This window comes from Pleuronectes platessa, chromosome 3 (genome assembly GCF_947347685.1).
Source record: "Pleuronectes platessa chromosome 3, fPlePla1.1, whole genome shotgun sequence".
Taxonomy (NCBI): Eukaryota; Metazoa; Chordata; class Actinopteri; order Pleuronectiformes; family Pleuronectidae; genus Pleuronectes; species Pleuronectes platessa.
In genome coordinates this window covers 11,879,303-11,905,266 of record NC_070628.1, presented here as the reverse complement: position 1 = coordinate 11,905,266, position 25,964 = coordinate 11,879,303, and the positions used below count along the sequence as shown (strand labels likewise).

The following is a 25,964-nucleotide window of genomic DNA, read 5'->3' as shown; positions in this document are numbered from 1 at the left end:
ATTGAATATATAAGGTTCTTCATCCAATTGATACAAAAATCATATCAACTGAAAAATTATCAAATGAGGGCAGAGAAGTTACTTGTTGGCTGTACTTTACGGAGTATATTGTAAACAAGATAATATCTATGGCAATACATAAAGTATATATCTTTGTCAGTAATCTTAAATAATAAATAAATACAAATTATAAATATATTGTTATAAATCATAAATACAACTTAAAATCATAAATAAGAATAGTTTAAATTACACAGACGTAGATTCCAGGTGCGTTAGAGGGACATTAAAAACAACACAGAGAGAAAATTAAAAGAAATTAAAAGAAGATTAAAAATGTTTAATACGATTTCGACCAAATAAAAAAAAGACTAAAAGGAGAAGAATAAAACTGCTAAAATGATTAAAGGGTTGGAAGAAATGAAAGTTTAACAATACGTTGATAGAGAAATAATATACAAATGAAGTACATAGAGTTATGTAAATGTTAAAAAGTCTTTTGAATAAAAGTTTACGTGGAGCACATGAAGTACCAGGCACCACCTCTGTCACGCCGGATTCAAGTTGCCCAATCAGGAGCCACCAACTCCTCCAACGCTCATTGGTTACATCCCTTACCGTCATAGGTTGCTGTTACGCATATTCACGAAATAATTTCCGCCTGTTCCCCCGGTCGCCTCCATAGACTGCGTCGCACTCTTACGGCCGAAGCGTACGCACCGGTGACAGCCTGCGCTCGATTCTCAACGCAATGACACAAGTGAACCTCAGGAACTGAAACAAGTCAAACCTGAAGCATCGGATCAAGATGTTTCTGGAAACGATCTCCAGGATAATTAAAGTCCAACTTCCTGCGTATCTCAAGCGGCTTCCGCTGCCGGAGAGCATCGGCGGCTTCGCGAGCTTGACAGGTTAGTGGGCAGGGTTCGAACTTGTGACTGTCCTATGGACATGCCTGGAGAAGGGACACTTCACACCGCAGGGCTGCTAGCTAGCTTACAGCCGAAAACAGCAGGCAAAGTTGTGTGGTTGGTGTGTGTGCGTCCCCTTAAACGGGAGTTATGTGTCTCTTTTAAAAGTGGTTTTATTTTGTAGTTCTGGCTCAGATGCACTGCAGCTCAGTCTTGGTCTTAAGATGGTCCCTGTCAGAAACTGCACACGTGTTGAACTGTGCTCAAGTGTCTGTGTGATATAACTTTCAACATGTCCTCCTCCGCTGTAAATGTGACCTGCTGCTAGCCCTGCTCATCTGAACCCAGTGGGAGACTGATGCCTGTGTACCTGCAGCACCACGATCAGCACGTGATACACAGTGCATTTGGCTTCTCCAATGCATCTAGGACCCTAAATGCAACACTGTCACGGTCCCTATGACAAGTAGGAGTTGAGGTGAAGGATTTATTAGTTTGTCTGCGTCCAGTAAGAATTTGTGCATTTTCCTCATTGCATTTGTGGTCAGGCATAAACAAGACACCTGAAGATGTCACTGGCTCAGGCTGTGTTTTAAGTAATGATGATTTACTGATGCTCTACAGACCAAATGATCAATTTATGAATAAATCATTAGCTAGTGCATGAGGAAAAACATCTATAGTGTTTCTCCTGTTTAAAGCAAAGCGCAGCAGGAAGGTCCAGTTGGATTACATTTTTTTTAATGATTCTTAAAGTTTAGAAAAAGCTGGCTGCACCTCCAAGATGTGCAGCCAGCACATGACAATGAGACCTGTGCGGATACTAACCTTCCCGAAGCACCTGGACATGAGCCAGGACTTGATGAATCAGGCCCTATTTCACCGTGTTATTGAATATGCCACACCTCTCCGCAAAGTTTCATGCAAATCAGCTGTGCAGTTGTCGAGTAATCCGGCTGTCAGGCAGACCAACAAACACATAAACAAACAGCAGGCAAATCATAACCTCCGAAGTTTTGTTATCAGAGTCCTGATCAAATTCAGGCTTTCTGCTTAACACATACATGAATTTAGTCATAACTGTCTGCAATCCTTGTGTCACTGGACATTAATATGATTCAGATGAGTTCCATGCTGTGACGTCTACAAAGAACAAGTTTTTGAAAACTGCGATTAGGTGATAAACATCTACTGGACCACACCAAGTGCTGATACATCACATTACATTGCATCGTGCACCTGTAACCCAAAATGCAAAGCTAATGCATTCACTGTTTTCCAACTCTTCCTCAGCAAGGGTCCTCACACATCACACTGAAATAAGAAAACACTAAATGTTTTCACAGATGTTGCAGTGAAGTGAGTTGATGTAGCAGTGAAAGTCCGTGTTAGGGCTGATCCACCATTTCACTCTGACATTTTGGTTGAAGCAGACATTTGGAATGTATCACATTTACTACAAATAGTCTCAATAAGTCACAACGGCAGAGCTACTTCTGCTTTGCAAGTATTAAAGGGAGGCCTCCGATTCATTCAGACAAATATAAAACTAACAGAACACAGAACAAACCCGGAGAAGAACATTTAAATCACTGTGTTATGATGTTATTAGGATTTGCTCAAGTCCTCACATTGTCGGCTTCAGATTTAAGTTTAATGTTTCGTGGTGTTGCACGTAGATAAACCCATTACTGCTCGCCTGCTCGGTACTAGTCAGTTCAGATTAGAAGCTGTAAGACTTATTAAGTACTCTACAAGTAAAATGAAGTGAATATAATAATTCCGTAAAGAGATTAAGGATTAGCAGTGTCCCATTAGACATCAAAATCTTTTTTAGTGAAAGTATTTTAATTGCCATAAGAGTATTATCAGAATCCCAACAAGCTGAGAGGTCTAACTCGTAGCTAATTGTGGTTAATCCTCACTCCGCTGTACTTGTCTGTCATCTCCCTGTATGGTGAACTGTACGATGGGTTTTTCCCAAAACCCTTCCCCAGGCTCAGGCTGGTGTTTCCGCCTGCTTGGTGTCAGATGAAACCCAAGAGAGCAGAAAGGCAGATAAGAGGTGGAATGGTTTTCCACAGCTGGTGCAGCAGATACTGGTTGTTACCTTGCAGTCAGCTCCCAGGGAGAAAAAAGCAGGAGATGAGCTGTGCAGATGCATTTGGTGATTTATTCTGTGTCTTTCATGTGGAGAAAAGTCTATTAACCTCTTGATCGGTGCTCTCACTGTGTGTAGTCCCACTCACTGAACTGAAACACAACAGAACAGTGGATATAACCCATGATCCCTGGCTTCCTGAACCAGAAGAGCTGCTGCTCCACAAATCATCCACTAAACACTTTTTGGAATTCTTCATATTATAAACCTTTCCTCCCTGAATATGCGAAATATGTTTTTAAATGACTTCGAAGTCTTTCTCACTGATCGATAGTGAAATATTGCTCTTGAACTAGCTGGATCTGATTCGGAGCGTTTAGTCAGACACTTTTCACAAGAGTTCAGGCTGAGGAGTGGGAATAAAAGTGAGGTTGTGGGTTTAAGTCTGTTGATTTGACAATAATGCTGATGATGTTATTGTTGTTATTTACCAGAGTCCACAAAGATGTCCTTAACATTGTGTGGTGTGTCCGACCTACAGACGACAGTAAATAACAAGAAAAACAGCAAATCTTCTCAAGCAAACCATTTTGACCTTTTTGCTTGAAAATGACTCAAACAAATAATCAATGTGTGTGTGTGTGTGTCTGTGTCTGTGTCTTTGTGTGTGTGTGTAGTGTCTGAGTGGCTCCGGCTGCTGCCTCTCCTGGGCATCCTGGCTTTGCTGGGCTACCTGACCATCCGTCCATTCCTGCCCAAGAAGAAGAAGCAGAGAGACAGCCTGATCAACCTGAAGATCCAGAAAGAGAACCCCAAGGTGGTGAACGAGATAGACATCGAGGACCTGAACAGGGCTAACGTGTGTTACTGTCGCTGCTGGCGCTCCAAAACTGTGAGTCGACTCTCTCCACTTTGCTGTTATGTTTTTTTTTTTGTGTCGTCTTGAGGAGTATATGCTCCACTGATCGGCTAATATGAAGTTGTTTCCTCTTTCTAGTTTCCTGTTTGTGACAAGTCACATTTAAAGCACAATGAGCTGACTGGAGACAACGTGGGACCACTCATACTCAAAAAGAAGATTCTATAATCGACTGCAGATGGGAGTTTTCCTTTCCCCTCCCCAGTCTTTAGTTTTCATTTAACAGTTTGTAGTTTTGTCTGTTTTTTTTTTGTTGTTGTTTTGTTTTTACATATCTTGATCTTGCTTTGGTGTCATGTTGGTAGAAATATTAACTTCCAGAGTATTTTCCTGTGCAGTAAGGGAGGGTTTTGTTTTTGTTTTGGTTGTGGCCATTGTTCACTGTTGTGATATGACTGTCAACTCACTTAGAGTCACATCTCAGTTGTTTTGGAATCAGTCACAGGCCATCGGGAGATTTGGGACCACTGAGGGAAAACTTGAAGCTCAATTTCAGCGACGTTGTGACGACTTTAAATGATTCGAAGCCATGAGCTCCATCTCGGTTCATCCTGTAGTCAAAACATTGCACAGCAAGCTTTCATGTTGGACAAAGCTTTCTTTCTTTCTTTTGCTTCCGTTTTTCCCGTGTGCCAAATATTTACATACTGTCAGGATGTGAAACGCTGTCCTTTTAAGTTATTGTGTGTATGGGAAGCTACTTATTATTCTTCAAATGTATTTTGTTCGCAGCCACTAAACACACGTTTTACACTTTGTTGCCTTCAAACATTTCAAACAACTGCACTGTTGAATAATATCCAGTTTTAACCTCACTGCCCCCCCGAGGTTCTTTCTAAACGCCGTTTATTTTTCCAACTCCTGTATAAAGTTGACTTCCTGCTGGAGCCTTTCTACTTTTTAATTCATCAGCAATATTTTATACATAAAGGGCTTGTATCGTCAGATATGTATTTTCAACATAATGTCTGAGAATGACTGTGTGTGTGTGTGTGTTTGTTTATGAACCTTTGTTAAGGCTGAAATTCATTCATTCTGCAATACAAATGTGAAATGTGCAAAGAAAGTCTCAATAGTTTGACTCAGCAGAATCTGTTACAACTGGGGAGCACTTCACTTAATCTGGAGATGTAATAAGTATGTATGAATTTCAAGGAATCAGAGAACACCTTATTGTACAAGTTTGTCTGTTACTGAATGTTTTTCGATTTAAAACTTAAATTCAGGCTCATATTTACACAGAGGTTCCTTATTATAGGCAGAGCTTTAACCAAGAGATAAGTTTCTTCCCTTTCCTTTCTCAAGTGTTTCATAAACTTAGGGTTGTGGGTTTGCATAAAGAATTTAACAACACAATATCCCTACTTATTATTCACAATAAGGAACACTGCAATTAATAATAACCTCTTCTGTTTTCACCTGACGACTGAGGACAGACGGGCCCTTAGGTGGATTTTGGATTATTTGATCTGACAATTTCAGGCTTATTTACAGACGCTGGTGGAGGAAGTTCTTAAAGATACAAGTACGAATAAATGGAAAAATAAAAAAAGGCAAAAGTACATTTACATTTGTTCTTGAGTAAAAGAAGTACTTGCTTTAAATATACTTTATTAAAAGTAAACGTAGTTGCTGAGTGAAGTCTATTCAGTAATGCAACAGTTTACTACATCATCTCAGTGGCGGCCTCTTCTGAATCCATATCGCTGCCATGTTACCTGCCAGCTTTGATTGGAACAATGGACCAACTCCCCTTGTGGCATAGTTTACTTTAATATAAAAACAGTGTTCAAATGAAGCTCAATGCATTGTTCAAATGTAGAAAGTACAGATATTTGCTGATATATGTACTTTAAAATAAATATACTTATTAAACAATAAGTACAGATACATGGGGATTTATTCAAGTACATTAACAAAGTAAATGTACTTTGTTACATATGGTATAAATAGACTAATGGGAACAGTTTGAGTAATCGAGGAATCAACTCAACAATTTAAACATATGAAGTCTTTATGAAACCATGTTCATCAGAGTCGCTGGATGCCTGTGCTGACTTTTGATGAACGCTGAGATAAATTATAATCTTTCTTAAAAATACATCAAACTCTAAATATACAGCATGTTGCACGTTCACTACAGCATTTATTTAAAGAATATTTGGTAAAAAACTAAAGCTTATTTCTGTAAAATTATCAAACATTGGCTAATAATACATGAGAACCTTTGAAATGAGGCCATATAAATTCAAACAGATCAAAAACAACTCACACTGCATTCTTCTGAAATAGAAAAAAATCTAAATCTACTCTTGATCAAACTATAAAAAGTTGGGTTTACATGAATGTGGACATCATCACATGACGATGTAGGCATAGTGCCATGTTGCAGATGATAGCAGCATCGTGTATAATGTATTGCGGCTTATTTCGATATTTTTCCTGAGAAAATTAGACAAACCCCTTCTCATCACAAGACAAACAGCTAATACTTATTTCAATAAAAATTAAATACACCAACAAGTAGCTGTAAAAATAAGTGCAGAAGAACAAAAGACTTAAATATGTGTTAGTAACCAAGAAGTCTAATTTTTAAAACACAAATAAATAAAATACTGCTACTGTCAGTACATTCAACCCTGCATATAATAAAAACACAGCATTACACCATTGACAGTGCAGACGCTTCGATGTGGGTCATTTGTTTAGAGCCCGAGGCCTGGAAACCACCAGGGGCTATAAATACAGCGTGATTCATGTGCTCCTGCAAGAAGACAAACATCAGGAGGTGACCAGTGGATAGAGTCACAGAAGAAAGCTCAAATATCCGCTTTTTGTGTGAGCGCAGAGCGGAAGTGTTGTTGTTAACGTCCTTTCGCTCGCTGGGTCAAGACCGGCAGTGTCAGAGTGTACTTTCATAGGTGACAGGAGTTTCGTTGTCATCGTCACTTCCTGCTCCGGTGCCTGCACGGTGAAGACGAGGAGGAGGAGGAGGGAGGGAATATAATGAGAAAGATTCCACTGAAAAGTCTTATAACAGTCATACAAGAACTACAAACAAAACAACAAGCATTGGAGTCGTCATCAATCATGGGTGGCGCTCGTCAGCACTGAGGTTAATCTGATATTCCCACACTGACATCAACAAAGACACTGTTGTGTAGATGTAAAAGACATGAAGGCGTGAGCGTCAGGGTCAACAGCCAAACTATACCTATGCAAAAATCCTTGCGTGAGCGGACACATCTATCACAAAAGGAGAAGTAGGGAAAAGCATTATAGGGAAAATCACACTCACTACTCGTGTACAGCTAGGAAGCGAGGCGGGATCGACTGAGTTGAAATGTTGAAATGTAGGACTTTACCTACCAAGGAAAAACGATGATAAATTGGGTTTGACTCGCTCACCGCAGTTCTTCGGTCTCTGTAGCAGGTACGGCCCAGTGATTCCTATAATAAGCGCTCCCAGCGGGGCCGTGACCAGGATGGCCAGCACGGCCACCGTCAACACGTCCATGCCGTACTTCTCCATCTGCTTATCGTTCCTTGACCTGGCCATGTCTAAAGCTGTGGAGCCTATAGCTGCCTGATGAGAGGAGAAGATGAGGGTTTTTTTCTGCTGCTGATTCTCAAAGAAGTTCACCATCACCATGAGGAAACACTTGAATTGTTATTATATTGCAGTCTGTGTTCACAAAGGAAAACATCTGTTGATAAGTTCTATACAAGAGATTCCAAAGGATCATTTTCGCTGCTGACAAATGCATCAGCAGTGACGTACCTGCACTGTGGCTTTGGGCATCCATGCCAGGGCGATGAACACTTTCTCCCTCATGTTGAAGCCCGCGCACAGCACACACACAAAGGTGAACAGGAGTCGAACCGCGAGGGCAATGAGCAGAGAGGCTATACCCAGACCTAGACACAAGCAAAGCAAGAGTCAGATGAAGATGTCATGAGTGAGATATGTTAATGTTGCGTCAGAAGCGTGGGCTCAACACTAGCACAGAGCCGAGGGGAGAGTGACTGGAGAAAGGTGGACAAACAGCCTGCAGTCTCAAAAGGGGAGGTCAGGTCCAGAACATCTGCTCCTCTCAAACATGCACATCTTCTATGAGCCAAAGAGAAACTTCCAGAGGTAATTTCCCTCAAACTGTTCCTGTCCTCCACCTTGAACAATCTTTAGTTTATATACAACCTATTTCATAGATACAAAGAGTTCTACTCTAAGCACAAATATAATGTGCACCATTCCTAATAAATTCAGTGTATCCTCTTTACAATTATGGTCTTAGGGAAGATGATGCTCTGAAATCTGGTCATAGTGTATTCTTGGTAGTAAAGCATGTTTTGCTAATGTAAGTAAGACTGACAGTAGAGATAGATCAACAAAAACAGCATTAAAAAAAGGTTATTTTCTGAAAGACACCTTAAATCTATTGCTAAAGTAACTCACATCCTGGAACCACGATGGAAGAACAATACATGAGGGCCAACACAGACTCAGCTTTTAGTATGCACAGATGGAAAGATTAAAACTCTCCCGAGTCTTTTTTGATTATGCAAACACATCACAATGTGATTATACAGTCACATTTGAATCCCTCACCGAACAGCCATGGCACTGTGTTTTATTTAGATGTCTGTTTGTGTTCATCTCACCAACTGTGTGTCCCTCCAGCTGAGAGATTCGAATCTCGGCTCCGATCAGTCCAAACAGTAGGGGCTGAAAAATATCCCACGCCCACCCGACCACTTCTTCCACACGTGCCTTAAGAAACACAGAACACACAAAAATGTATAGTAAGGTTGTTTTTTAACAATGATTATAAAAACAATATGCTGATTAACATTAACTGTACGACAGATAAAATAGGTTCCAAAGTGGTACGCTTTAACCATTCACTATGTACTCTTCTTTTCGGCCAAGTTTACCTTAAAATGCATGATCAAAGATGGATAACTGTGAATAAGAGGCCTCGTAGATATGGCTATGTGTGTGAAAGATGCAATATGCATATGTTATAACCTTTTCCTTCCCCCAGCCGAGTCCAGCTAGAAATGCCAACACGAGGGTGCAGAGGCCTCCGGAGCCGGGAAATCCAGCGACGTTGCTGCCGAACACGGCAAAGACGGAGAGAGCCAGCACCAGGAAGGAGCGCTTCATCACCAGATGTTTCTGGGGAAAGAGATTATACACTGAAAATCCAGACATACAACATTCATCTAAGTGGACGTCCTACATTGATACTAAATAATCTTGACGTGAGGAAACTTGCAAAGTTCAGAAAATGTCATGTGAGTTCATGAGCCTGCTTTTGATGACCTCAGAGATTAACATCAGAAGTGAAACACTTTGCTAAAAAGTTCCTCAAGCATCTGTTCTTCCAAGTTGTTTCTTACACAGACTGTGGAGCCTGTTTGCTAAGCAATTGTAAAAGTAGATACTATTACAGTCATGCTGGGAGACCATGCCTACCTGGTCAACACTAGGAAAGTATTGGATGAGGAAACCAAGAATAATCCCAGCAACCATCCCACCGCCCACCTCCAGTACACCTCTCAGGAGGTTGAACCACGTGGAGCCTGAAAGTAGCAGCAGACAAAATATACAAATGAAAAGTGACTGATTTATATGTATGGCAGAAGCTTTGTGAAAATCGATGGTCTTATGTAAGTTTTATACGCAGGTCAAAGACTCTACACTGTGGTACAAAATGTACAAATATACTTTTACTCCATGTACTAGCTCACTTGCACCCTCTACTGAGCTCCTGGCAAACTACAGATTAAAGTCACTTATTTCATGTGCCTCTCAGTTTTGACCTTTACTACAGTGAACTACAGTAGACGCCACTTCCCTGGAGATAAGATAGTGTTGCATTTAAAAGAGGTTACCTTCGGCGAAGGCCATGCTCAAGCATGTGGTGAACCCAGTGATGGCGAGAATGTCGTCAAAACTGCCTGCAGCCATCAGCAGCGTGGGGATGCCCTGCTCCACGCCGTAACCGTCCTTCTGCAGCAGCAGCATGGAGGGAACCACCACCGCTGGAGACACAGCGCCCAACACAAAACTACAAAGTAGAGGAGATTGAGTGTTTATCAGTTTGCTTTGTCCTGCAAAAGGTGAAACAAACAAATAAATGCTTATGGAAATCATCAGCCTTTGTACACATTTGGAGAGATGGATAAAGGAAACACTGAAGGCTAGGATGTGTGTCTGAAATGAGTTACAGGGCACAAATTGAATAGAACAACTGTGAAGATCCTTCATGAATGACGCCTTGGTCATGGGTGTTAAATAATTCACATAATCATAAAAAACTTGGCCTCAAAACTGAGTTTGAGACATTTGAGTTGGTCACTATTCACAAAATATTTGCTTTGGCCTCTATCTAACCTCCAACCAATGATAAGCAAAGTATTCAGAGGAGGAACAGGTCATTGGTGAGTAAAGCCCTGCATGACGAGTTGCTTTGCACCTACTGAGGCACACGAATGCTGATAAGGTTTTTTTTACTTTTGCAAGGACCAAAAAAAAACGCACACATCTTATTGTTGAGAGTTGATGTGTTTGTACTGTCATCAAACCCAAACACCATTTATCAGCAATAAACTGTGTGTGGATATGAGGGTTATCTGGCGGCGCAAAGGAAGCAGAATGTTTTCACCTTTAGTAAACCTTCCTTATCTTATCTTTAAAGCTCATTCTCACTGTATAAACATCTTCTATCTGTGAATAATCCTGCACCAGAGAGCTGAACAGTCCGTTCACATTGTAGATAATAGAAATACAAAGAGAGAAGTAAAGTTAAATTAACATTACAATTATTTTCTCTCTGTTAGGGATATATAAGAAATATAACAGAAAAAGTAGACTCAGTAAGGTCAAGATATATATTTGTATGTTTGATTAAATAAATGCTTTGTGTGTAACCAGCCTCCTGCTCTGTCTAAGAAAGCCTGATCAACTTTTGTCTTTGATTGATTGATAAACAAGATCTCATGAAGTTTCCCAGGCGCTACTGCACACAAAACTAGAAAGCCTCTTGTCCTTACTATCAAATCAATAAGTTGAAAAAATATCACAAAAAATAAGTTGAAGTTTGAACCCAACTGATATGTATTGTTGGCAGTGGACGCATATACTATAGGGGGTGAAAACTTTTACACCAATAAATCTGCTGATATATGTATTTTAAGAATGTGTATTTACCCGAGGATGAAACCCCACACCCAGGGCAAGCCCATGAGGAAGTGAGAGACCAGCGCTGTGGTGCAAGCCTCGATCAAGCAGGGCCCGGCTGCCACTCGCATACACACGCCCTTCAGCTTCCTCAGAGCCTGGCAGCAAACACAGACAAGATTCAAGAGTTTGAGACGGAAACAAATCAAGTGGAGAAGAAGTCTTGACACTGGAAATGTAATACTGTGTTTTTTTTTTACTGTCATATAACTTCAAAAAACAGATAAACTAAGAGAATACTATGAGACCTTGTATAGTCAACCAATATGCACAGGGATGAGATGAGGCACCGAATCGTTCTAAAGATTTCTATTATGCATACACTGGACTCCGATGGGGGAGTGTGAGTCATACCGTGGGATCCAACCCGAGACCAGCTCTGGCCAGGATCACAGCCAGAGCGATGTTCCTGAGGGACGCCGACCATCTGAATTCAATGTACACCCCGTCTCTTATAACTGGGATGTTCCTCAGCGTGAAGCCCATCAGCAGCATACCTAGGACACAGCAGAGGGTGTGAGAGGAAAGATGAGCTTTTCTACCACAAATAAACACTGTTTATTCTTAATGTCTCTCATGCACCTACAGAACAATAGTCAACCTCCCTGCTGCTTTTTGAACTCACAGTGATTGAACTGAACACCGGAGACCAGGAGGCTCAGTGTGAACAGAAAATACAGTGGGAACACTGATAATTCTAGTTTTAACAACAAACATACCTAGTCAACAACTTCATGATACATCTGAACAATGTTCTGCTTAAAACATATGAGAAAGCTTAAAATAATAGATTATAAGGGATAAACCCATTAAGAATAGTTATAGTTATACTATGCAAACAGTTGAGGCCTGAAGATATTTAGAAGATTTAGAAATAAACACTGAATTGGTAAACTATGCTGCTCTTTTTAAAGCCTACTCCGCCTAAAGATTAATAAATAAATTCAGGACGGTGAAGTTTAAAGATATAAACTCCAAGTTGTACTTTCATCTGCCCTTTGATTCTATTTACAAATGAGGAGCGGCTCCAGTATCCGTGATTTTTATCTTCATAGGGAGAAGTTCACATAATGGAATTCACATTGCATTATGTTATGTTAAAACCATTATCACAGAAAAATATGAGGATAATTTATGGGCATCTTAAAGTTAGCAGGACCATTATCATCTGGTTTACAACAAATAATACAACAAGTAAAAGGTCCAATGCAGCAGAAGCATGAGGGTACTTGATCCACTTGGCATTTCTCTGTGTGTATACGTCATTTTATCCTGACACTGCAATATGAAGTATTGTGTTACTAAATATCACCCTGGTGGAGAGATAAACAGGGATTTATCTGTCTTACCCAGCAGTGGTGGGAATGGTGGAAGTTTGGGCAAATGGATCAGAGACACCAGTTTACCACCGATGACCGCACAGATGAAAAGTATTGTGATGCCGAACAAGTTTCCTCCGGGGAGACATTCTTTCTCTGTGATGGACCAAACCAGTCCAAAGAGCACAGCTGCCAAAATGACTGGAGGGGACAGAGGAGAAAGACATTGAAGTCATGGGATGTAAATGCCAACATAGATATGATACAATCGTTCATTTTTAACACATTACATGAAGAAAGAAGTTGGGGAGTAACAGATTGAGGGATAAATGTATTACTACAGAAATGTTAGCTTCTTTACAGTCAACCTCAAAACCTTGACTCAAATGTAATTTATCAGAAAACACTGCTATTCTCCTTGGACATATAAAGAATTTAATGTTGAATCTATTCATTGTAGAAGGCTGTGATGAATATAAATGCACAGTAACACCTTCTGGCTACACATGACTTGGTATGTTGGTTTCATTTGTATTTTATATGTATTTACAAGTGAAGTTAAGGTAATTAGAAAATGTAAATGATAATATCTCCAGTGAAAAGAATGGAAAACCATGCATCTAACAGGAGACACCTCCACTGCCTTGTTACCTTTGGTAATGAGAGAAGCCAGGAGGCCTCTTGGTGGGCATGGGCAGAATCTGTGGAGCAAGGGGCAGCAGACCACTGGTGGGTCTGTGTTTGTGCCGGCATCCACCACCGGGTTTCGGGGAAGAAAATAGGTTGTCTCCTCTGTGACATTTGGACTGGAGCAGCGTCGCACCACCACCTGGATCTGGTTCACGTTTAGGTGCTGGAGGAGAGGAGTCAGGAGGACGGGTCAGTGAGAGCATGTTTTAGTAGCGGCCTGAACACCATGTCTACAAAGGCAATGTGTGCCGAATATATTTTTAGCACACAAGCTTCAAACTGCTCTTATCACTTGCTGTAAGAATATGCAGATTAAAAAGTAACTGGGGTAAAGAAGCTAACCTAAATAAATGAAGCATTTTAAACAGCACATCCAAACTATGGTGTCACACAAAAAATATTAAAGTAAAGATGAGAAAACTGTAAGATCTTCGTGAGGCATATTAATTGTGAAATCCCTCTGTTGTGCCCAATCAGCACTGGTGACACAGAGGCACGTCGTACCAGCCGATTACAAGTTGCTTTTGCAAATAATACAGCAAAGATATGACCTCGCTCAAGAAGCTCGATACCCGTGACTCACCGAACTCCCCATTTGTCCTAGTACATAGGTGGGTACATTGGCTCAAAGTCTAGACTCTGACTTGATTTCTTTATATTCTCACAAATGATTTAGGGCAGAAACTAATTCAACAAGGCTACAGAAAGATACAATTAAAAATGTAAGTAAAACTGAAAAAACTAGATCACACTAGAGCACATATTGAAAGAGATTCTTATTAATAAAATACTTCACCTCCACATGGTTTGCTCCAGTTACCGCGATGTTGTCCAGCAGTGGGCCGGGTGCAGGACTGGGTGCAGGACTGGGAGCTGGACTGAGAGCAGGACTGGGTGCTGGGCTCTGGTCCGGGCTGGCAGGTTTGGGCTGAGTGTCTTCCATGGCAATTAGCTACAATATTTCTGCGGTCGACTCACTTCTCTGTCACAGTGCATCAAGCTGAGGGGCGGGGCTGGCCATTGATGGGCAGTTCCTTCACTTCTGCTTCTGTATATCCAGCTCTGACATCAGGCTCCTATTCATACAGTGTGGGTTTTATCAGTAGGATCACAAATTTTTGTTGACTTAATAATGTAAAAAAAAAACAATGTTGATGCAGGTGTGGAAATTGGCATGATATGGAATAAGTAATCTATTACCCTGCTCTGTTTCCACTCCATTTCCAAGATGTCCATGTTTAAAAGACAAGATGGCCTTACTTTAACTAGGGCTGGGTGGTAAATATATACAGTGCCTTGCATAAGTATTCACCCCCTTTGGACTTTTCTACATTTTGTCATGGTATAACCACAGATTAAAATTTATTTCATCGTGAGTTTATGTAATGGACCAACACAAAATAGTGCATCATTTGGAAGTGGGGGGAAATATTACATGGATTTCACAATTATTTACAAATAAAAATCTGAAAAGTGTTGAGTGCATATGTATTCACCCCCTTTACTGTGAAACCCCTAACAAAGATCTGGTGCGACCAATTGCATTCACAAGTCACATTTGCAAGTCACAAAATTAGTAAATAGGGTCCACCTGTCTGCAATTTAATCTCAGTATAAATACACCTGTTCTGTGACGGACTCAGAGTTTGTTGGAGATCATTACTGAACAAACAGCATCATGAAGACCAAGGAGCTCACCAAACAGGTCAGGGATAAAGTTGTGGAGAAATATGAAGCAGGGTTAGGTTATAAAAAAATATCCAGAGCTTTGAACATCTCTCTGAGCACCATAAAATCCATCATAAGAAAATGGAAAGAATATGGCACAACCGCAAACCTACCAAGAGGAGGTCGTCCAGCCAAACTGAAGAGTCGGACAAGGAGAAAATTAATCAGAGAAGCAACCAGGAGGCCCATGGTTACTCTGGAGGAGTTGCAGAGATCCACAGCCGAGGTGGGAGAATCTGTCCACAGGACAACTATTAGTCGTCTACTCCACAAATCTGGCCTTTATGGAAGAGTGGCAAGAAGAAAGCCATTGTTGAAAGGGATCCATAAAAAATCCCGTTTGGAGTTTGCCAGAAGCCATGTGGGAGACACAGCAAACATGTGGAAGAAGGTGCTCTGGTCAGATGAGACCAAAATGGAACTTTTTGGCCTCAATGCAAAACGCTATGTGTGGCGAAAACCCAACACTGCCCATCACCCTGAGCACACCATCCCAACAGTGAAACATGGTGGTGGTAGCATCATGCTGTGGGGATGCTTCTCTTCAGCAGGTACAGGGAAACTGGTCAGAATAGAGGGAAAGATGAATGGAGCCAAATACAGGGAAATCCTTGAAGAAAATCTGATGCAGTCTGCAAAAGACTTGAGACTGGGGCGGAGGTTCATCTTCCAGCAGGACAATGACCCTAAACATACAGCCAGAGCTACAAAGGAATGGTTTAGATTAAAGAATGTTAATGTCTTAAAATGGCCCAGTCAAAGCCCAGACCTCAATCCAATAGAGAATCTATGGCAAGACTTGAAGATTGCGGTTCACAGACGGTCTCCATCCAATCTGACTGAGCTTCATCTTTTTTGCCAAGAAGAATGGACAAACCTTTCCATCTCTAGATGTGCAAAGCTGGTAGAGACATACCCCAAAAGACTTGCAGCTGTAATTGCAGCGAAAGGGGGTTCTACCAAGTATTGACACAGGGGGGTGAATACTTATGCACCCAACAGATGTCAACTTTTTTGTTCTCATTATTGTTTGTGTCACAATAAAATTTATTTTGCACCTCCAAAGTACTATGCATGTTTTGTTGATCAAACGGGAAAAAGTTTATTTAAGTCTATTTGAATTCCAGTTAGTAACAGTACATAATGGGAAAAAGTCCAAGGGGGGTGAATACTTATGCAAGGCACTGTACATCTGCCAAGGCTCCACAGTCCTCTTATAAGACTACATTTAATCTATCTTGGAATGTTAAACAAAGGGGAACAAAATTCCTGCATCTGTCCCTCGATCCAATTTAAAGTTTCATGGAAGTCGGTTGAGGGTTTTTTTTGCATAATCCTGCTAAATAAAAAACAACACGGATAAAACATAACTTCCTTTGTGGAGGTTAATATCCCAACATAATATTTATCAATATTATCAACAAAACTTCAATGTGTCGATATATTACGTATTTAGTGTGCGAATACGTAAAAAATATGTTTTTGTTTGAATGTTTTATAGATTTGTAAAACTTTTATCCTGAAGAAAAAAATCATACAAATACTGCACTGGCTTTGAGATACAAAATACTGCAACTACTACACTAGATTCAGATTTTAATTTGAAACTGTGCTAAATGTCTCACACTTACAGCTTTGTACCAACTACACTATTCCACAGGCACAAACTATTAGTGATCCTAATTTGAGTTCAGGCCACGTGACTGCAGTCTAATTGAGGATCTGTGTAACAGTCCATACTTTGACCTGTGTTTACTTTAAGATGTGGCAGCTGTCAGTACCCGGGCTGTAAAATCTCACACTGGACTCGTCTAATATCTGATCAACTTCACTTCACGTTATGTTCTTCACTCGCAGATGAATTGAGCCCAAAGTAACGTTACTACAATGTTATGACAGTTGCATATGGCGACAGACGCTGGTTAATCCAATTGGGAACAGACCACACTAATCAATCCTTACAGCTCGACCAGATGGCGCATGTAGCTAGTGTTAGCTCAGGTAGGCTCGACTTAACCGACAACAAACCTAGCCCTCGGTGGCTAACTAAGTAGCTGGCTAACTAGCTAGCTAAGCAGACGACATGTGTGAAGGCTGGTTGAACTGGGAGTGTTGGTTCGGTGTCACGATGAAGCTACACGCACGCGCGCACACACACACGTGTAGGGGCAGAGGCGGCTGAAACCACCGCTAACGATACCGGAATCAGCCGAGGAGGGAAATCCATGCCTCGCCTCACGCTAGCAGATCCAATACCGGACATGTCACCGGCACAAGCTAGTCAGCTGACCAATGTCTGCTAAAAGTAGTTAAAATATTTAGCCGACATTTAGCTAGCTCCGTAAGACATAGCGTTGCCCTGGAAACGACGCATTGCTCCCCTCGCGCTGAAATGAATGAATTGGTTCTGACGCAAACTGACGTCACCGGCACATTGGACCCGGGAGGCTCGCACCGTTTCATTTATGAGAACCAAAGCGAAACTAAATCTGATACAACCCAATGGCTAGTGTTTTTGTCCGATAACGGGCGCACCAGAAGTAGCGCTTCCTGCCAGCCAGCTGTCATTGAGCTCCCCACTCCCATTTAAAAACACAGCGGCTAACTGCAGCCTCCCGCTCCTGACGGGAGTCACACGTTCGAGTCCGGGGGTTATTCGAGAGGAAATACAGAAAACGCAGCTCACCTCACACCGCGAACACGGTCACCTCCTGTGAACTGTACCGTGTTCGAGTCCCTGTGGTGGATCAGACCAGCTGGAGAATGGGAATGAGGCGGATTAGTGATGAGTGTGTACCGAGCACAGGAGGCTGGTGGAGGGGGGAGGAGGAGCAGGAGGGGGGGTGATGAGGTTCAGTGAAAAAGTCAAAGTGTGTTGTTGCTTGTTTTATCAGTCGTTTATTTATCAGTCAAACACTTTGATGACTGTGTGAAGGGTTGATCACTCAATCTGCAATATGATGATAATGGTGACTTTATTTGTGTAGCACTTATTTAAACCAGGTTACAAAGTGCTTCACAAAAGTCCATGGCGAAAAGAAGAGCTAAAATAAAAGGTGTTCAATTCAGGTCAATTTAAAGCGCCAAATCATAAACACAAGATATTCTGCATATTTTCATTATGTGCATACATATACTGCACAAAGTCCTCCAAGTTTATTGCTGAGGATGTATAGAAATTTCATTATCTGTCACTTGAATAACACACGTTTGTATGTCTGTATTGGTGAGGACACTCATTTACATAATACATTCACCAAGCCCCTTACTTTAACCTTAACCATCCAAACTGAATGCCCAACCCTAACCCTAAATCCAAGCCTTAACCCCCGAACCGCCCATTGACAAAGTGAGGACCGGTCAAAATGTCCTCACTCTGTGGGGTCTTCGCTTAATATGGTCCTCACAAAGATATGAGTACAGGAAAACACAAACACACAGAGGGAGATATTTCGTTGTAAAGTGTAAATTAATATATAGTTATCAAAGTGTATTGCTGGTAATGTTTAGACATTTCATTATCAGTCAGACTGATTAGTCACACAAATAGATTACTAAATGTAAAGTATTATTAAACTTTATTCACTATATCTTTATATTTTTAGTAAATTTTATAAATGTATTTTTCACATATTGTTCTTGTACTTTAGTTTCATGTCTTTACCTTTAACTTATTTTTATCATTACTATTTTGCTTAATAACCCCCAGATTTGTCTACTTAATATATTTGTTCAGCACACAACAACAAAGCAAATTCCTTGTGGGTTGGAAACATACTTGACTATAAACACGATTCAGATTTAAATGGATATGTTTATTTTATAGGTGCTACACACACTTACACTGTAGATTTGATGGAGCCAATTTATCACAATGCCTGTCAACATGTACCAGCGTGACCATATTTTGGCACTACACGTATACACCTGCAGCATGGATTTAATTTTTTATAAACTTTATTTAGGTTAAGGGATTTGCTCCGATGGTAGCATGAGGTTTTTTACAGTCTCCAGCCTCCATCGATGATTTGCTCCGTCCCTGTCACATAGGTCGACTGTGGAGGAGGAAAACAGGAGAAAGACAATCAACTAAATATTGAGCACGTCCTCTCCATGACTGCCAGTTTACCACATGCATGCATGACGTTTTTTGTGCCAACCCCGAACACTCACCTCATCTGAGGCCAGGTACACGCACAGGTAGGCCACCTCTTCAGCTGTGCACATCCTGCCAGTTTTCTGTCTTGCCATGAAATCCTTGAAAGCCTGCAGAGAGGGGTTACATTTGTCCTCAATACACAGACACCAGGAATTATTCTAGTGGAAGATGTACCTGTAATACTACTCAGCAGGTATTAAGCATGGAGGAAAATATCAGAGTGTACAGCACCTGTTCAGGGTCAGGTTGGGCCTGGATCCGCCCCCTCAGAGATGGAGTATCAACAGTCCCTGAGGAAATATAAAAGAGAGAGCTGGGTTTTCTTTTGAAACCCTCAGTAAAGCACAAAACTGAATTCAGAAATATGGATACATTTAGACTAATAAGGGATTTTTTATATCCAAGTAAATATGACAGAGTTTATTCAGGTCAGTGAAATAGTACTCATCTAAATCCCTGGTACATTTGTTTACAATTGATCAGGAGGGTCAAACTCAAGGTTTATATCTCCTTGAAATACACAAAGTTCTCAAACATTACAAGCCCCCTTGAGTTTTCTTATAAACATCGATTTAATTTCCTCTGTCTATCTACAGGATGTTATCTTTCAATATTGCCAACCTTGAGTAATAACTGCAGACGAATAAAAGAGCAGTATCTTGGATGTGGTGCGGAAAACTCACCAGGACAAACACAATTGCAGCGGATGCCTTGCTCAATAAAGTCTGCCGCTATGGATTTGGTGAGACCAATTACCGCGGCCTTTGAGGTACTGTAGACGCACCGGTTCACAACACCTGTGCCAAGGAAACACATGTCACTCACACATACACGCACGGAGAGCAATTATCTAAGATAAGAGGATTACACTGAACTTGGTCATACTTCAATGTCCCTTTGATTAGGCCTGATATTTGTTCTGCAGACATCTACAGTGAAAAGATGTGTGGATTATTCTTTTACCTTTTATGCTTGATGCAACAGAAGCCATGTTAATAATGTTTCCTGACTTCTTTTCCAACATCTAGAATGACAAGACACAAATTAGGAACTTGCCTTATAAAAAGGTTATAATTGTTCAAATGAAGATTAAAATGACATAACATTCTTGGCCTTTACATTTTTATTTAAGAAAGACAAATCATCCGAGGTTTAATTTCCCCCACAGAGACAGTTTGGTTAGTTTGCCGCTAAAGCTGGATTAGTGATCGGGCAGTCGCCGCCCATCATGTCACAGGCTCAGTGTAATGCAGCTAATCCCAGCGAACAAAGGATGAGAACAAAACAAAAATAAAGCATATGTCACTCAATTTACAACGGCACCTTATTTCAAACATCTCGACAACAGGATCAACGGTGTTAAGCATTGGGTTAAGGGGTCAAAGGTCACCTTAGGCAGGAAAGCCTTGCACATGAGGTACATGCTCTTGACATTCACGTCCATTGTGAAGTCCCAGTCGGCTTCCTCGCAGCTCAAGATGGAGCCGTGGTGCACGAACCTGTGTAAGGTGCACGACAAATATATGACATATAGTTAGTGTGTCATAAAATACAGGACCTCAATCTGTCATCAGAATCAAATCACAGAGGAAAAGTAAATACGGGTCAAAATGCTGCATTAGCCCACTCGTCATTTTACTGAGCCTTAAAGGTGCCAGTTCAGAGACTTTAAGAAGATTGAAGAAAGGTCGAGTGGAGGTTAAACCTTATGGTACAGGGACTTTGGAGATGTAGTTAAGGAACCTCTGTCTGACGGAGAACTTCCAGAAGTCTCAGCTTTATAGTCTCTGGTTCATCCAAACTCCACAGTGTTTTTAGTTTTTAAACCCCAGTGGTTAGGACGTCTATTTTGTTATTTCTGTAATTTCGTTGATGTGCACTAACATATTTCCCCAATTTATTCCCTTATTGGGTTTATTTATCCAATATGTATATATATTTGTTTCAATTGTATTCTGCTGTTTGTCAAACTCCATGAAAAGATTAGACTGAAAATGAAAATGAATGATAAAGTACCCAGCACAGTTGAACAGCACATCTACGAGGTCATGCTCCTTGGCCAAAGCTTCCACCTGCTCCTTCTTCGTCACATCCACCACCTTGGTCTTGATCCCTGTTGATGAGGAGGAGATTTGAATCAAGACTTTACAACAGATACATAGTTTAGATGAAACACCTAACATTTCTTTTATTTCCCCGCAAATTCCTAACACTCAGCAGCCTTGAGTAAATGTTCCGTTCCTCTAAATTAAGGAAACCAGGGGAGGTATAATAGCCACTCACACCGCTGCCTACTGCCACTGTGTTCTCCTGCTCACCACTAAACAGCTCCACACCAAGGAATCAGAGGGGAATTGGGCTTTGCTTGTTACAGTATGGAGGTGTGGAGCGAGGGAAGAGTGTTTATTCAATCCTGGTCCTGCAGGGACTGGTAGAGAGAGACACATTCTTGAAATGAACCTGCTCCTCCACTTTTACTGACAAGAACATGAGCGACTGTTCGTCTGCCAAATCAGGAATCCTGTTGACGCTAGATTTCATTATTTAACAGGGATCACTTGTCAATGTCAGGCAGCGATTAATCCAATTCAGGGTGATACACAGGCTTCATCATTCATAAACTAAGTCTCATAGAATCCTTACTGATATCTCCTCTTTGTGTGTCCGATGCAAGTCTGCAGAAACGTGTGTAAGTTCTAGATTGTATAATTCTTGGTGTGATATATTTAAGTGGTTCCATGGAAGTGAATGTTTGTGCTTAATGTGAAAGGATTCCTTGACAGCGTTCCACAGATATAACCTAAAAAGTGCAAAAAAAGGTGCAACTAAAAATAGTTAATAATTAATTAATTACATTAGCAAATCAACATATATTAAAACCAAATATATCTATACACGATTAATCAATACAAAAACATTTTGAATGGGAAAAAATTCTGTCGTCTAGCAGACTGCAAAACCTTTGGTTTTTAAACACAGACGTGTTTGGCTCGGCCAACTCGGCTGCATTTCACTGGTCACCCAGCAGGTGTCAGCTGCAGACCAATAGAGTTACCTGGGATGCCGTCCAGTTCCTTCAGCTTCTCTCCATTGATGTCTGTGGCCGTGACCTGAGCTCCCTCCTTTGCAAACGCCTACAGTTAAAAAACATGAGTCACTTACAAGCAATTACATGACATGATGACGCTGACCCCTGACGCTGACCCCTAACGCTGACCCTTGTGACCTTTTCAGCTGAGTGTTCCTTCAATAAGAAGTAAAAAAATTATTTGAAATCATAAAATACACCAAGGCTGCAATTAAATAGTTTTTGAAGAATGGGAGGCAGGTCATTTTTTTCAGCTCATCAAATCTGAATTCCTTCCTGAAGGTAATCAGTCACACATACCACTTCAGGCAATATTTCAGGTCACCACTTATTACCAACTATCTATAGATACAGAATATATTTAAATCTAATCTCTCCACTCTCGATTTCTATCCATTTCACTTCTGGTCAGCTGGTATCTGATAGAGAGACCGCATCATTACACCCCTAAAATCCACATTTTAAAAGGTCTTGGTGGAAAATGCTCATTAGACCCAAAATGAAGCCTTTAACACAAAGTCACTTAAACCTAATGATCCGACGCAGCGTAAACACATTTGAATTACACCACAAACGTGACACGACACCTGCTGTACTGCGAGGAACAATCTCACACACATTGAAAAGACATCACTCGCAGGGCATGGGGGCGATGATGACCCAATCTTGACGAGTACGTGTGTGAGATGTACGAGTGTTTTGTTTTTCCTTCTCTTTGGCCAGAGGATTGTCTTGACCCTGTCTTTTTCTAGTCTCAAGAAATCACTGTTACAGCTCAGCTATTTGGAGTGTGTCCATGTGGTGTCACAGCATGTTGTACACAAACACACAATCAGTCATTCGCAGTATATTTGGTGCAGGAGATATCATCACAAACGACATTGTACTCTTCAATTTGCATTTACATAAAATAAACTCTCTTTCTAAGTCTGTACACCACAAGCTATTTAATAAACAATTGTCTTCTGGGATTTGCTATGAAAGAGATCAGTGAGAAGTGCTTATTGAAGCTCATTACTATTGCAACGGCACGTCCAATCCCCTGCGCCGCTGCCGACAACACAATCACTTTCCCGTCCAGACGGCCCATGGTGCTCCTTCCAACGCTGCTGTGATCAAAACAAGAAAAGAAAGAAAAGGTTCATTTCCGAGAGAAAAGCTGTCCGGAGAATTGATTAGTTATTAACTAATGTGGGTCTTCCGAAGGTTTCTTTAGTCCAAATGAAACGAGAAGCGTTAAATTCCAATGCAGGAAATTCTACGTGAAGAAAAAATGTCTGTGATGTTAAACAGGAAGAAAGATATCTGGGTTCAATTATAAACCCAGGCCACACAAGGACAGCACACGTCATGTAGCACTGTGTCAGCAAAGCCACGATGGTTGGAAAGGAACACAGCTCCACCTCCAGAACATCTAACTTTAACAATGTAAGAAACAATAATAAATCGACTGGTGTCAAAGTAAACACACTGAGTCATAAGTAGAAGTGAAGAGAATGACAGGAGCTCCTCTGACTTCACACCTGAGGTTTGTAATCAGTTGCATTTATCTGCTCGACCAGGATGTAATCATTGACAGACTGTTTCTCAGCAGACGTCTCTGAGCAGAGCACGGTGGACTGAAGCCTTAGAGTGAGAACAAAATTATAATCCACCTGTTCATAGTGGCAGCTGTCAAATCCAGTCAGGGTGATATGATTAATCTGAGGTAACAAGGAGGCTTTCATAGTCAGAGTTATACAAATCAAGTGGAGATCTTCCAGCTGCAGTGATTTCAGCACAGAATTGATATTGTGTCTCTGTGCATTTTTCTTTAATCTATATCTGTTTTATTGGACAAAGGTCGGTACAACAGTCCAGCAATAAATTCTACCCTGAGTATTGCTATGAGTTATTTATTTTCCCTTGAGTTTCTGCAAAAATCCACATGTGTCCATTATGAAATGATGAGTTTCAACGATGCAAAACAACTTTTAACTGATGTCTATATCAACAGCACAGACACAACAAATATTTTCTAAATCACCTCAAGCAGTTGATTGAAAACATTAAAGAATTTCAATTCTCTAACAACTTTATTAACTGAATTTAATGTTTTTTTGCCTCCAGATTCCTGTTCTATAATATGAATTAACATGGAAGTAGCTTCTCAATTCTCTTCAATCTGAAATCAGTGGTTTTAGTAAATCATTTTAAAGTTGTGTTTAAAATGTGGAGGCAGCCTGTCATGCTGTCATTGCACCAGAGGAGCTGTCATGCTGCTCGATCACAGCAGCACAGAGGCAGAGGATATCGATTATTGGTCATCGATTGTCTTTACTATCGATGAACAATCGAACTAGTGCTGCAAAACTGACACAAGTCACATTCACGGATTGTTTGTCGAGTAACAAACTCAGTGAAAACTCAATGAGGAAACTCACCGTGTGGTTCAGCTTCGACACTGTGCACGTCAATGAGCAGCAGAGCCCGACATGTGACCTGGGTCTGGACGCTGCAATTGGTTAACAACCAGGAAGTGAGCGTGACTGTCCGGTGAGAAGATGAAATACAGAGCAAGATGGTGATCCGACGGTTTATATTTGACTCACCACTGAGTTGTTTACTGTGAAGACTCTTCTGCTCTGAGACAAATAGACACTAAATCATGTCCGGTCAAATGCATGTGTATTCTTATAAGGTGGTATGGACTGTTCCGGCCTTATTGAAAGGTGTTGATCGATTAGATACAATAACCACAGTAACCATGAAGTGTGCATTATCTTGTCCTGTCTTTTCTCTTTCTCTTTATATAACTTCACTGCACATCAACAGGCATCAGATGGTGTGTGTGTGTGTGTGTGTGTGTGTGTGTGTGTGTGTGTGTGTGTGTGTGTGTGTGTGTGTGTGTGTGTGTGAACTCTCTTGATAATGATAAAATCCCCTATCGTTGGAAATTGACCTTTAAGTTCTGCACAAAGGTCAGCAATGGCCCTTTTTAATTATTTATTATTGAATCACATAAATTTGTCAAATCCATTTGGCAGGTGGGTTTTATTATACAGTCCTGTAATGAGTCCTCTGATAAGTCCAGTGATAAGTCCTGCCTTCAGTTCAGGTTGTGTTGCAACGTGTATTCTTTGGTGTTAATTTGGAGGCTGCAGTTCGGTCTAAATGGTAAATGATCTGTATCTATATATCGCGTAACAATACAGTTTTACATTCACACACAAATTCATTCAGTGCATCTACTGTATGTTTAGCACTTTCTCTATAATAAGCCAATTTTGGCGCTCAGTATCCTGCCCATGGGATGTATGGGATCAAACACCCGACCTTCTGGTTAAAGGACAAACGCATTAACCGCTGAACCACAGCCTCCCTGATGTGCTGTGGAATTAATTTAGTTGCAGTGTCTATTATTGTGTCCCTATACATCAATGAGCATCGGCTAAATAACACAAACACATCTCTGTATAACACAATTGAGTTCAATAGCCTCATAAATGTCTGTATCTACAATTGAAATGAGGTTGCATGGTTCATTTTGGCTGCGTTTTCTTAATAAACTGCCAACTGTGTGTAAAAGTGTTGTTAGGATATATATGCAAACATCTAATGAGATTAAAGTCCAATTTAATAGATCCAGAATGATATTTTCTATTTCCGATGCAAATCTGTCATCATAGAAATAAAATGTAATTTGCCTGGAACCAGAACAACCACACTGGAGACCAACGGGAGCTTGTGGATGTGTCTTGTTCTTGTGGTCACACCGACGATAAACAATCATGACTGAAACGGTCGATTGACAGACTACATGT

The 25,964-nt window shown here is 40.8% G+C and overlaps 3 protein-coding genes across 6 annotated transcripts; 1 reads left to right on the top strand and 2 right to left on the bottom strand.

The window, feature by feature from the left end:
* Positions 1 to 664: 664 nt before the first annotated feature.
* cisd2 (CDGSH iron sulfur domain 2) lies at positions 665 to 5,812 on the top strand. The gene is made up of 3 exons (XM_053417960.1): positions 665 to 911; positions 3,690 to 3,904; positions 4,010 to 5,812. Exons 1-3 carry the CDS (start codon positions 809 to 811, stop codon positions 4,097 to 4,099), a joined length of 408 nt encoding a protein of 135 aa, XP_053273935.1. The 5' UTR covers positions 665 to 808; the 3' UTR covers positions 4,100 to 5,812.
* On the bottom strand, positions 5,686 to 18,565 carry si:dkey-162b23.4 (sodium/hydrogen exchanger 9B2). Of its 3 annotated transcripts, none has more exons than XM_053417953.1 (13): positions 17,601 to 18,565; positions 13,983 to 14,262; positions 13,148 to 13,349; positions 12,527 to 12,697; positions 11,532 to 11,674; positions 11,148 to 11,275; positions 9,830 to 10,005; positions 9,411 to 9,517; positions 8,961 to 9,110; positions 8,594 to 8,702; positions 7,713 to 7,849; positions 7,301 to 7,517; positions 5,686 to 6,895 (listed from the first exon to the last, which is right to left on the bottom strand). In XM_053417953.1, the coding sequence occupies exons 2-13, from the start codon at positions 14,127 to 14,129 to the stop codon at positions 6,834 to 6,836; spliced, it is 1,749 nt and encodes a 582-aa protein (XP_053273928.1). In that variant the 5' UTR covers positions 14,130 to 14,262; positions 17,601 to 18,565; the 3' UTR covers positions 5,686 to 6,833. The 3 variants fall into 3 exon arrangements, with proteins under 3 accessions (XP_053273928.1, XP_053273930.1, XP_053273929.1); XM_053417955.1 differs by having other exon boundaries at positions 7,340 to 7,517; XM_053417954.1 differs by lacking the exon at positions 17,601 to 18,565 and adding an exon at positions 14,387 to 14,477.
* Positions 18,566 to 18,708: 143 nt separating this feature from the next.
* bdh2 (3-hydroxybutyrate dehydrogenase, type 2) lies at positions 18,709 to 24,648 on the bottom strand. Of its 2 annotated transcripts, none has more exons than XM_053417959.1 (10): positions 24,585 to 24,648; positions 23,180 to 23,267; positions 22,129 to 22,207; positions 21,090 to 21,186; positions 20,464 to 20,572; positions 20,037 to 20,097; positions 19,757 to 19,870; positions 19,305 to 19,363; positions 19,088 to 19,180; positions 18,709 to 18,969 (listed from the first exon to the last, which is right to left on the bottom strand). In XM_053417959.1, exons 2-10 carry the CDS (start codon positions 23,249 to 23,251, stop codon positions 18,916 to 18,918), a joined length of 738 nt encoding a protein of 245 aa, XP_053273934.1. In that variant the 5' UTR covers positions 23,252 to 23,267; positions 24,585 to 24,648; the 3' UTR covers positions 18,709 to 18,915. The 2 variants fall into 2 exon arrangements, with proteins under 2 accessions (XP_053273934.1, XP_053273933.1); XM_053417958.1 differs by having other exon boundaries at positions 23,180 to 23,270; positions 24,585 to 24,647.
* Between the last annotated feature and the right edge of the window lie 1,316 nt (positions 24,649 to 25,964).

Bases quoted from the DNA above. Each gene is read 5' to 3' on its own strand.
- si:dkey-162b23.4 (XM_053417953.1), bottom strand. From the start codon at position 14,129: ATGGAAGACACTCAGCCCAAACCTGCCAGCCCGGACCAGAGCCCAGCA. The intron at 13,350-13,982 runs GTGAAGTATTTT...CCTCTCCTCCAG, and splicing joins CTGGAGCAAACCATGTGGAG to CACCTAAACGTGAACCAGAT. The intron at 9,518-9,829 runs GTAACCTCTTTT...TGCTACTTTCAG, and splicing joins GAGCATGGCCTTCGCCGAAG to GCTCCACGTGGTTCAACCTC.
- cisd2 (XM_053417960.1), top strand. From the start codon at position 809: ATGTTTCTGGAAACGATCTCCAGGATAATTAAAGTCCAACTTCCTGCG. The intron at 912-3,689 runs GTTAGTGGGCAG...GTGTGTGTGTAG, and splicing joins CGGCTTCGCGAGCTTGACAG to TGTCTGAGTGGCTCCGGCTG. The intron at 3,905-4,009 runs GTGAGTCGACTC...TCCTCTTTCTAG, and splicing joins GCTGCTGGCGCTCCAAAACT to TTTCCTGTTTGTGACAAGTC.
- bdh2 (XM_053417959.1), bottom strand. From the start codon at position 23,251: ATGGGCCGTCTGGACGGGAAAGTGATTGTGTTGTCGGCAGCGGCGCAG. The intron at 20,098-20,463 runs GTGACCTTTGAC...TTGTCATTCTAG, and splicing joins GCAAGGCTTTCCTGCCTAAG to ATGTTGGAAAAGAAGTCAGG. The intron at 19,871-20,036 runs GTAAAAGAATAA...TCCTTGGCACAG, and splicing joins TGTTGCATCAAGCATAAAAG to GTGTTGTGAACCGGTGCGTC.